General features: G+C 47.2%; 1 protein-coding gene across 1 annotated transcript in view; it reads left to right on the top strand.

Annotated features, from left to right (window-relative positions):
* The window catches only part of Itpr2 (inositol 1,4,5-trisphosphate receptor type 2), a 408,993-nt gene that overhangs the window by 18,566 nt on the left and 379,036 nt on the right, over window positions 1-11,391 (top strand). Inside the window, exon 2 of the mRNA XM_005364599.3 lies at window positions 10,629-10,699. Within this exon, the coding sequence (XP_005364656.1) occupies window positions 10,629-10,699 (71 nt within the window). The remainder of the gene's footprint in view (window positions 1-10,628; window positions 10,700-11,391) is intronic.

Genomic DNA, 11,391 nt, shown 5'->3' with positions numbered 1-11,391 from the left:
TCCTCCTCCCCCTCCTCCTTCCCCTTCATGTTAGTTCCTGTGCCTCCTGGTGGGAGATGCCACCAGCTTCTGCGATTGTGGCCTTTCAGTGACAAAGTCCTTAGCGTGCAATTTACAAACCCATGGTTGAAGACTTGTCTGTCGTCTACTGCATGTATTTTCGCATTCAATTTATAATTATGGATAATTTTATGACTCAATGCCCAAAGTTAAAACATCTTAAATGAGGAAGGCTGCAAGTATTGATTTAGCAGAAGGGTTGATTCTGTCGTGGAATCCGCTTGTCCCTGGTGAGCGCCTGTGATGTGGGTGACTACGGAGGGCTTTCCATTTTTAAACTAGAATTTTGGTAAGAAATCCTAGTGATAAGGCCAAGGAACTTTAAAAACAGTTGCTCAAAGAAGATAGCTTTAAGACGTATATTATTAGTTCAAAATCTACTGAAGTAAAGGCAGCCATGACTGATGAGAGAGAGTGGGCCTTTCCCTGGGTTGAGCTCCCTAATTGTTCAATACAAAGAAGTCAGCCCTGAAACCATACACACACACAACAGAATCAGGGTTGGCTGGTTGTATTCATATATTTGTACATTGATATCATATATACATAGGTAATCCCAGAAGTTGGAGAAGAAGAGGCTCTCAATTTGGGAGTGGCATGTCTTAGAAGGAGTTGGAGGGAAGGGATTTGGGGGTCCGGAAGGAAGAAAGGGAAGGGAGAAAGGGCTGTAATTGTATTTAAATTAAAATCTAAAAAATTCATTGAAAAGAAGGGAATGCGAGGGGTTGGAGAGCCGGCTAGGGGTAAAAAGGGCATGAGGACTCTCGTTAAAGCTGTAAGCTCAGGACTGGGCTGACGGATGTGTCAGATGGACACAGGAGGATCCTGGGGCTTGATGACCAACTAGTCTAACCTAGCTGATGAACTTCAGGTGCGGTGAGAGACCTGTCTCGGAAAGCCATTGGAGGAAGCCAGGTGATGGAGGCCAGAATGAAACACACACGTGTGTAATCCCACACTCCCCTCCAGGAAATATGAAGGCCAGATAAAATGATACGCACATGTATTACAAGATTTGGTTACGGAGCGCGAATGGTCTCCAGGGATGGTGCTTTCTGCTCACGTCTCCAGAAGGTAGAAGATGATTCTATCAACTTGACAGAAGCTGTAACGGAGAGGAGGGAACCTCAAATGAGGCAATGCCTCCACACGATCGGGCTGTAGGCAAGCCCGTAGGGCATTTTCTTAAGAATGTGGGAGGGCCAAGCCCATTATGGGTGGTGCCAACCTTGGGCAGGTGGTCCTGTGAGAAAGCAGGCTGAGCAAGCCCTGGGGAGCAAGCCAGTCAGCAGCACCCTGCATGGCCTCTGCATCAGCTCCTGCCTCCAGGTTCCTGCTCTGTTTGATTTCCTGTCCTTCTTCCCTTACTCAGATCAGTGATGTGGAAACAAGTAAACTTTTTCCTCCCCTGCTTGCTTTGGCCAGGGTGTTTCATCACAGTGATGGGAACCTTAATTCAGCCACCAAATTCAAATGCTGTTATTCCTAGGGAGGCAGATTCCTTATAAAGAAGAGCCATCCTACTCTTTGGGCTTTCGAGGGAGGGGGACTTGATTGGGGGAGGGGGAGGGGGAGGGAAATGGGAGGCGGTGGTGGGGAAGAGACAGAAATCGTAAATAAATAAATAAATAAAAAAGAAGAGCGAAGGCCAGGTGCTTGCTTGTATCAGTGAATTAACTGGTAAGATCAAAAGTAGTTCTCCTGTGCCCTGGAATCCTGGATCTTCAGCGTCAGGTGGCTGAAGGATTCGTTGGCTCTGAAAGTGAATTTGCCTTTAGGAGCCCAGACTTAGGAAGCCAGGCAGGAAGAGCCTGGAATCTGCGTTTCCCTGAGGCTGTTTTGAAAAGAAGGGAGAGTGGTGTTTCCTGTTTTCTTTCCTTACCAGAGGAATCTGTTTGGTGCCGGCACAGAGAGGAACCAGCAGGGGTAGAGACTCTGTTCCTTCTGGGGACAGGGTAGGCAAGGCTCTCAGGCCAGAGGGACACCAGCGCTGCCCTTCACCTTGTCCTCCTAAAACTATCTTTCTCCGATGGGGAATTCTATAACTTCTAAGAGGCCTTTCATCACGGCCAGGCCTGGGACCCTTTAGAGTCCTTAACTCTTTCCATGCTGTGCCTTGGTTTTTTCAGTTGTATTAAATTATAACGTGGAGCTGGGCTTGGCAGTGCAGCCTCTAATCCCAGCCCTTGGGAGGCGGGGGGCAGGATGGTCGTGAGTTTAAGGCCAACCTAGCCTGGGCTGACCAGTCTCTGCTCCCCTCCCCACATAAATAAAAATCAAGAAACACATATGTTTGGAGACTTTCAAATAAAGAGAGACGATGAGCATGCATAAATCTATGTACAGATGGTAGCAATGAGCCTTCAGACCACAGAAAGATCTTCTTTTAGGAAGAGAATGGTATGGTTCTTCCATTCCTTCATATCCACACACCCATGTGTGCTTGCAAGAGTTTCTGCCTTGCCTTCTCAGTACCATTTACTGAAGCGCTGATATCTGAGACCTCCATCTACACAGGGCCAAGGCAGCCCACTTTGAGCTGCTGGTTTTACTTCCAGAGGAAAACCCAACGAAAGTAGCCAGCTCTGTGATGAATTGTGACTGTGCTGTGAGGTTCTGTGCCTGCCAAACAGAGGGGGCCCCTCTTGGCTCTTCATTGAGGTCAAAAGGTTAAATTTGTGTTAAGAATTACAAAACTTAAAAAAAAAAAAAAAGATTCAAACCCTCTTGACCTCCAGATATGCCTCTGCTCGTCACTGTGGCCCCAGAAGCTGGGACAGGGTTTGGCTCATAAGGAACACTTGAGATAATTTTTGTTTTGTTTTGTTTTGAAACAGTGTCTAACGTAAGCAAGTAAGCTCAGATTGTCCTTGGGACCATCAAGTAGGCTGACTTTGAACTCCTGGTCTACCAGCCTTTACCTCCAGGGATTAGAGGCCCACCTCACTAAGCTTGCCTTTAGGCCTTTAGAAAGGGTTTAATGCCTTTGTTTTTGTTTTTTTTTTAAATTTATTTATTAAAGATTTCTGCCTCCTCCCCTCCATCGCCTCCCATATCCCTCCCCCAATCAAGTCCCCCTCCCTCATCAGCCCGAATAGCAGTCCGGGTTCCCTGCCTTGTGGGAAGTCTAAGGACCTCCCACCTCCTTCCAGGTCTAGTAAGGTGAGCATCCAAACAGCCTAGGCTCCCACAAAGCCAGTACGTGCAGTAGGATCAAAACCCAGTGTCATTGTTCTTGAGTTCTCAGCAGTCCTCATTGTCCGCTATGTTCAGCGAGTCCGGTTTTATCCCAGGCTTTTTCAGACCCAGGCCAGCTGGCCTTGTTGAGTTCCCGATAGATCATCCCCAATGTCTCAGTGTGTGGGTGCACCCCTCGCGGTCCTGAGTTCCTTGCTCGTGCTCTCTCTCCTTCTGCTCCTGATTTGGACCTTGGGATTTCAGTCTGGTGTTCCAATTTGGGTCTCTGTCTCTGTCTGCTTTCATCGCCCGAGATGCCCTATCATACAACAAAAGTATATGCTCAACTATGTTCATAGCAGCATTGTTTGTAATAGCCAGAACCTGGAAACAACCTAGATGCCCTTCAGTGGAAGAATGGATGAAGAAAGTATGGAATATATACATATTAGAGTACTACTCAGCAGTAAAAAACAAGGACTTTTTGAGTTTTGCATGCAAATGGACAGAAATAGAAAACACTACCTGAGTGAGGTAAGCCAGACCCAAAAAGAGGTTTAATGCCTTTGGATTACTTCCTCGCCAATCTGAGGTGTGTCCTTGGGATGACAACCTTTTCTTTCTGATCACGTGTGTTTACATTTAGCTGTTGGAAAATGCTGGAAGTTTGGTGCCCGCACTGCTGAGCTACACGAGGATGGGAAGCGTCTGTCTTCACAGCTCGTCCCTTTCTGACACTTCCTAGACGTGCCCTGGTCTCGGGTTGACTCAGAAGCAGTCACCTGTTTCAGCTTTAATGAGGCCGCTTCCATCCTGTCCAACTTTCTGGAAACACACGTAGCCTCTTGCGCTGTAATGACTGTGGGAATCGCTGTGCAGCTGCCAGAGGTTTTTCTGGCCAGGGAACTTCTTTTGCCAACTATTTCCTCTCAGAATATCTCCCTTTTATGTCTGCTCAGCCAGGAAGTGATAGCTGCGTCTCATGTTCTTAGCTGTTGTGAGGACGGCAGCATGGCTAAGGGAATGAACGGGAGGGGCAGGTGCTTGACTCCAGACCTTGCCACCAACCACAGGGCTCTGAAGATTTTCCAGGACGGAAAGTTCCTGGGCTCCTTAATGTTCTGCCTTGTTCTGTCCTGGCGCTCTTGCTGGCCGGGTGCTTTTGGAGGTCCTCTTGTGTTGTCCCTGTCTAGAATATATGATGTCAGATACATGGTTTCCTCGGGGGTGAGTCAGTGTCAATCTTTAGTCTTTGGTTGCTGCTTTATCTTTCTTCCCGTAGTCTCATCAACCCCATTTTTATCTTCTGCACTCTGTTTTCTTTGCCTCTGTGATCCATAGAACTATCAGTTCCTACACTCAGGCCTCTGCTGTCCGGAGGCACTGCTATTGTTTTTTTTTTCGAGACAGGGTTTCTCTGTGGTTTTGGAGCCTGTCCTGGAACTAGCTCTTGAGGACCAGGTTGGTCTCGAACGCACAGAGATCAGCCTGCCTCTGCCTTCCAAGTGCTGGGATTAAAGGCGCGCGCCACCACCGCCCGGCTGGCACCGCTGTTGTTGGACAGAGGCAGTGAGAGGGCGGTGTGGAAAGGTAGCAGCTCGGAGTGTGCCACAGCTGGACAGCAGTGTGTCAGGTGTGCTGGCGTCACGGGGGACCCTAGTCCTCTGAGGACGGTGAGCATGGGGTTTCTTTTTAGTTAGATGCAAGTTCAGTGTAAGTTAAGAGAACTTAAAAAATAAAAATAAAAATCAAAACGAAACAGAAACCCTAAGCACGTCAATTTACACTGTACTTGAGCCATGGGGTCAGGATGTGCAAACCATGGAGTCTGCTGTGTTCACAAGAGAAATCTTTTATCATCTGTTAGGTTTTATATAATTATAAGGACTTGTGCATTGCTGTGTTTTATAAGCCAAGTCATTCTAATATGTTACAGATAGGAACTGATGTTCAACTGTCTGATAAAATGCGTAAAATCATTTCAGTAAGCAGTATTACACATCTAGTCTGAACAGCGAGGTTTTCGGCACCCACACACTCAGCTTAAATTAAGTTTCTGGGCTAGCATATGCGCTGACTGGTTTTATGTCACCTTGACAGAAGCTAGAGCCATTGAAGAGGAGGGAGCCTCCATAAGATTGGGCTGTAGGCAAGCCCGTAGGGCATTTTCTTAAGAATGTGGGAGGGCCCAGCCCATTATGGGTGGTGCCAACCTTGGGCAGGTGGCCCTGTGAGAAAGCAGGCTGAGCAAGCCCTGGGGAGCAAGCCAGTAAGTAGCACCTCCATGACCTCTGCATCAGTTCCCACTTCAGGTTCCTGCCTTGACTCCTTTCAATGATGGGCTATGATGTAGATGTGTAAGCCAAATAAACAAACCCCTTCTACCTGTTTTTCCTCAGCTCGACTCTGGTTGTGGTAGGACGAGTAACCCTAACTAAGAAGCATATAAAGTATTGGATTCGTGGCATCTCCATATGTATTCGCTATTGCCTTTTTCCTCCTCTCCCATCCCTCCTCCACCCCTCCAGCTTACTATCACAAGCAAGCCACCGTCCTGACTGCTCACCTTGCTCGGGTGACTGCACACCTGGGAGCAGACACGCCAACAGCAGGGTGCACAATGCTCGACTTTAATTTTTTTAAAACAGTTTTATTTAGTTATTTATGTGTATGAATGTTTGCATGTATATATATATATATATACATATATATATATATGTATATATATATATATATATCTGTGTGCCACATATGTTTCTGGGGCCCTTAGAGCCCAAAAGAGGGCTGCGGGTCCCCTGGGATGTTAGTTACAGATGGCTGTGAGTTGTGTGTGGGTGCTGTAAATCAAACCCTAGTTCTCTGCTAAGAGTCAGTGTGCTTAGTCATGGAGCTATCGCTCCAGCCCCAGGCTGCTAGGCTTTTGTTCTTTCTCTCATATATTACATCCTGACTGCAATTCTTCTCCCTTCTCTTCCCTTCCCTTCCCCTCCCCTCCCCTCCCTTCTTTTCCCCTCCCCTCCCTTCCTCCTTCCTTCCTTTCCCTCCCTCCTCCCTTTCTTTCCCTTCCTCCTCCCTTTCTTTCCCTTCCTCCTCCCTTCCTTTCCCTTCCCTCCTTTCCCCTTCCCTTCCCTCCTTTCCCTTCCCCTCCTCTCATCTCTTCCTTGCACCTCACCTTTCCCCCAGACCCACTTCCCCTCCATCTCCCCTCAAAAAAGAGCAGGCCTCCGGGGGACATTAACCATGCATGGCATAACAAGCTACAATAAGACCAGGCACATACCATCGCATCAGGGCTGGAGGAGGCCACCCAGTAGCAGGAAAAGGGTCCCATGGGTGTGCAAAGAGTTTGAGACTACTCCTGGCCCCACTAAAGAACACCAAGCTACTCGGCCATAACATTTATATAGAGAGGACCTCAGTCAGATCCCTTCAGGCTCCCTGATCTCTGCGAGCCCTGTGGGCCGTGTTTCTGTGGTGTCCCTGACCCCTCTGGTTCCTCCAATCCTTCCTCCCCCTCCTCTGCAGGACTCCCCAATCTCCACCTAATGTTTGGCTGTGGACTCTACACCCTCTCCATCAGTTGCCGGGTGAAGTCTCTCTGGCCTCTCTCATGACGATTCTGCTAGGCTCCGGTCCCAGAACACTGTAGGCAGGACAAATTGTAGGTTGAAGGTTTTGTGGCTGGGTTGGTGTCCCGGTCCCTCCACTTGAGGCCTTGCTTGGTTACAGAAGGTGGCCAGTTCAGGCTCTGTGTCCCCCCTTACGAGGAATCTTTGCTAGGGGTACGAGAGTATCCATGGAGTTCCCATTGCACTAGGTTTCTACTCGTTCACCCTCAACACCTCATCCGTCCTGTGTCCCACCCCACTGGCCCCAGGCCACCAGCGGAGTCTATTCTATTTCCCCTCTCTGGGGGACCCTTGCATTCCTCTTTTACGAATAATATTAAGTATCTTGGGGTAACTCTAACCGATCAAGTGAAAGACCCATGTGATGAAAACTTGGAGTCTTTGAGGAAGGAAACTGAAGAAGACACGGAAGATGGAAAGCTCCCCCACTTTCATGGAGATTAACATAGTAACAATGGCCAATCCGCAGATTAACATAGTAACAATGGCCGACCAGCAGGGTTTTTTAACATCTTTGGTTGAGTGCGTCTTAGAGTAGACAGACTGATGCTCACCTCACTCCTCTTCTCTTCGGTTCTTTCCAAACTCAGTTCCGTTTCTTTAACTCTTGGGATGAAGTGATCAGTTTCTCAGGAGCTGGGCAGCTCCTTAGGTTTCGGGTTTTATCGAGACCCTGGGTAGCGGAGCCCAGACCTTCTTTACTGACACGCCCTGTGAGCTGGCTAATTGCTTTCATCCCCATTTCCCTCTAGGGCTCAGCACTGAGATTAGGGGAGGAGTTAGTTCTATGGCACTCAGCTCAGACTGGCAGGCACGGAGCTGAGCAGGGTGTCATGCCACCTCTGTAATTTTTATGTGTCCTAAGTAGGACTGTTTTTTTTTTTTTTTGTTATGTTTTGAATTATAAACAGGTCTTGGCTCCTCAGAGACCCTGTTCTTTCTTTCTCAGCATTCTGTTTAATGCTGTGATCTGCTCAGGGCTTCTCAAAGCCTTTCCAATTCAATGTCAGGAACTCAAGTCAGATTGGGAAGTAGTTAGGGTTGCTCCCTCTTGACGCGATCCAACTTCCCATTTCTTTTCCTTTTCTTTTCTTTTTTTCTTTTTTTAGTTTTTCGAGACAGGGTTTCTCTGTAGCTTTTGGTGCCTGTCCTGGAACTAGTTCTTGTAGACCAGGCTGGCCTCAACCTCACAGAGATTCACCTGCCTCTGTCTCCCAAGTGCTGAGATTACAGGCGTATGCCACCACCATCCGGCTCAACTTCCCATTTCTAAGAAAGCACCATATAAAGACCCCACAGGTGCTTCTGCCTGCTCGGCAGCTTGTGTCAACCATGGTAGTAACCAGTATAAATGATATGCATAGATAGGTATCCATAATCAATATACATGGATTATATCTCTACCCATGCACGCTACTGCTTGATCATCCCCCCCCCCTCCGCCCCATGGAAATCTGATCTCATAGGGGAAAAAATCTGATGGTCTAAAAAGTAGATTATTTTGGTAACTAAGAAATCAGAAACTAAACTTTTGTGTGATTTTTAGCAAAGTGAATGGAAATGATGCATTTGGAAGATTCTGGTTAATACCAGGATGAGAAAGGGTGAGAAGGCTAGCCGCCACTTGCACACCTTCCTCCGGGAGGATTCCACGTGTGCATCTAACTGGCACATCCTCATGGTGTTATGGCAACGCTGCCAGCCAGACTGGGAGAGGTCAGGCACTCCATCTGAGTTAGACTCCACTGTGAGCAGAAGAGGGTGTGCAGCCGCCCCCTCTTGGGATTGTCCTAGAAACACTCATAAAACTTTCAATAGGTTCAACGTATTTCTGTAGCTTAGGAGGGAGTTGTTTACTTAGGCGGCTCTCGCGAGCTCCTGCTGTGTGCTCCACTCTTTTCTGAAGCAGCACGCTGTGGGGAGTAAAACAGGCTCTCGGGCTTCTGGAAGGGTTTAGAACGTGTCAGCAACGGCGGTTGAAGGCTTAGCCCTCCTAGCACTGCCACCAGGTAGTTAGCCTCACCCTTCTTTCATGGGATGGTGGGTGACCAACGTTAGGCTGGAAGCTGAGTGTCATGACCACCTCATGCTCATATGCTTGACCACCTGAGTGGGTCCTAGAGCCACACCCACATAGTCACCTAAACAGGAGTGAGAGGCTCCGAAAATCAGGGGCTAATCTGACAGCTTTTATTTTTTTCTTCTGGAGACTTGGTATTGTTATGTAGCTCTGGCTGTCCTGGAACTCTCTATGTAGACCAGGCTTGCCTCAAACTCACAGAGCTCCAGCTACCTCTGTTTCCCAACAGCTGGAATTAAAGGTGTGTATAGTAATGTGGTGTTATACTCTTTGGACTCTTTTGGGGGGGGGGGCGCCACCCAGCTCCCAAATGAATTACACATTTATTTATAAGTGATCAGCCTTAGCTTGGCTTGTTTCTTGACTGCTTTTCTTAACTTATACTATCCCATCTACTCTTTGGCCTCTGTGTTTTTCCTGTTCTCTTCTTTAAACCTTACTCTTACTCCATGCATTGCTGTGTAGCTGGATGGCTGGCCCTGAAGTCCTCTTCCTTTTCAGGCTACTTCTCCAGAATCCCTTCTCCCTTCTCCCGGTTTTCTCCTCTGGTTTATTCTCTCCGCCTACCAGCTCCACTTGCCCTCCTACCTCGCTATTGGCCGTTCAGATCTTTATTAGACCATCAGGTGTGATGCTGTGATACTGGCAAAGTATCACAGTTTCACAGAGTTTAAAAAATGCAACATAAACAAAAGCAAAACACCTTAAAATAATATCCCCAACAGGCATGCACCATCACATCTGGCCCCTGACCACTCTTAATATTTTGCTGTGTCTCATTAAAAATTATTCATTTTATGTGTATGTATATGCTACAGAGTGTTTGTATTGTGCGTGTGTGTTCAGGAGCCTGAGTGTACCAGAAGAGGCGTCAGATTTGCCACAACCAGAGCTGGAGTCACAAATAGTTGTGAGTCACTATGAGGGTGCTGGGAGTCAAATCCAGGTCTTGTACAAGAGCAGTAAGTGCTCTTAGCCTCTCGGGCCATCTCTCCAGTCCTCTGTATTTCTATATGTACATATGTAGAGGTGTGTGGATATGTACATGTACATATTAAATTATTTCTTCTTTGGCAATTTCATACACAAATGCAATATATTTAGATCATAGCCTGTCCTAGCTCCTCCCCTCACGTCTGTCTGTCTCTGTGTCTTCTGCCCAATGCTATTCCATCCTCCTATTACCTACTAAGGCAATTAGTGCTTCCCATTAATTGTACAAGAGTGTGGGCCATCTACTCCAGCAGGGGCAGCCTGCTAGGCTGCACCTCTGAATAAAAATGACTCTAGGTCTCAGCAGCTATCATCTGCTAAAAGCTCTCAAGTTAAGGGTGGGATCTTGTGAGCCCTTCCCCTCCCCATGCTTGGAGGAACACTGGCTGTCCTCATTCTAGGCCTGTTATCATATATATATGTAACCTTGATGATCGGCTGGTGCTTATTCCACAACATCCTAAGGGCCAGGGCATTTCCCTTTACTCTTGGTGGCTGTCAAGGTCATATCATAGCCGAATTAATAGGTTCCCTACCACTTAACGCTTCCTGTTCTTTCCACAACCAGATCTTTTTATGAATCAACAGTTTCCGAGTATTCCAACTGTAAATATTTCCCCGGTGTCCTTGTGTGGAGTGTGGATTCTGAGTGTGATGATGCTAACAGTGTAAACATTCCTTCCTTCTAGGCTGGTGGACGACCGCTGCGTGGTGCACCCAGAGGCAGGGGACCTTGCCAACCCACCCAAGAAGTTCCGAGGTAAGAAAAAAAAAATGAAGACAGTGTGACCTAAGAGGGCAGGTTACTTTGTGTCTTAGGTAATAATGTTAGAATTATACTCAGTGTGTCACGGAAGATCACTTCCAGCTCCCCCATGGGTTTTTGTTGTTGTTGAACTTTGAGGGATCTGTGATGAACAATTATCTGAGTTTTGTTTTGCAATGTGACTTCTACGTGCTGACAGGAGACCCTGGCAATTAACCATGAAAGATGGCGTTCTCAAACCAGTTCAGAAGAACTAAATGTTCTTTGTTCATAGATTTCTGCGGCAGTCCTATTGTGGATGGTGCAGTGTTTTACTGGTGGCGTGTTGATTACCTTTATGGAAGTCCCATGTTGAGTGAATGTGGCTCTTAGAGCCACACCCAGACGATGCAAGGTGACTGACTAACTGGTGTCTTAGCGCTCCATTCCAAGTGAACTCTTAGAAGCAGCTTCATGGTTTCCTTGACTGCAACTGTTCCAGTTGCGGCAGCAGCTTGATTAGAATTTGGCTGTTGCAAAAGGATTAATGGGAACTGTAGAACATTTTAGAAAACAAAAAGTAGTAACTAAAACAACATTACAGCAACATACAAACATTAAAAGCTAGGCTCTGCATGTAAGAGTGAACATATGGTAGTTATCTAGGTGTCTCGCTTAGGTTTCCTCCCTCCCTCCCTCCCTCCCTC

This window comes from Microtus ochrogaster, assembly GCF_000317375.1.
Source record: "Microtus ochrogaster isolate Prairie Vole_2 chromosome 14 unlocalized genomic scaffold, MicOch1.0 chr14_random_2, whole genome shotgun sequence".
NCBI lineage: Eukaryota > Metazoa > Chordata > Mammalia > Rodentia > Cricetidae > Microtus > Microtus ochrogaster.
The sequence above is the reverse complement of the archived record's forward strand: the minus strand, read 5'-3'. Positions and strand labels throughout refer to the sequence as shown.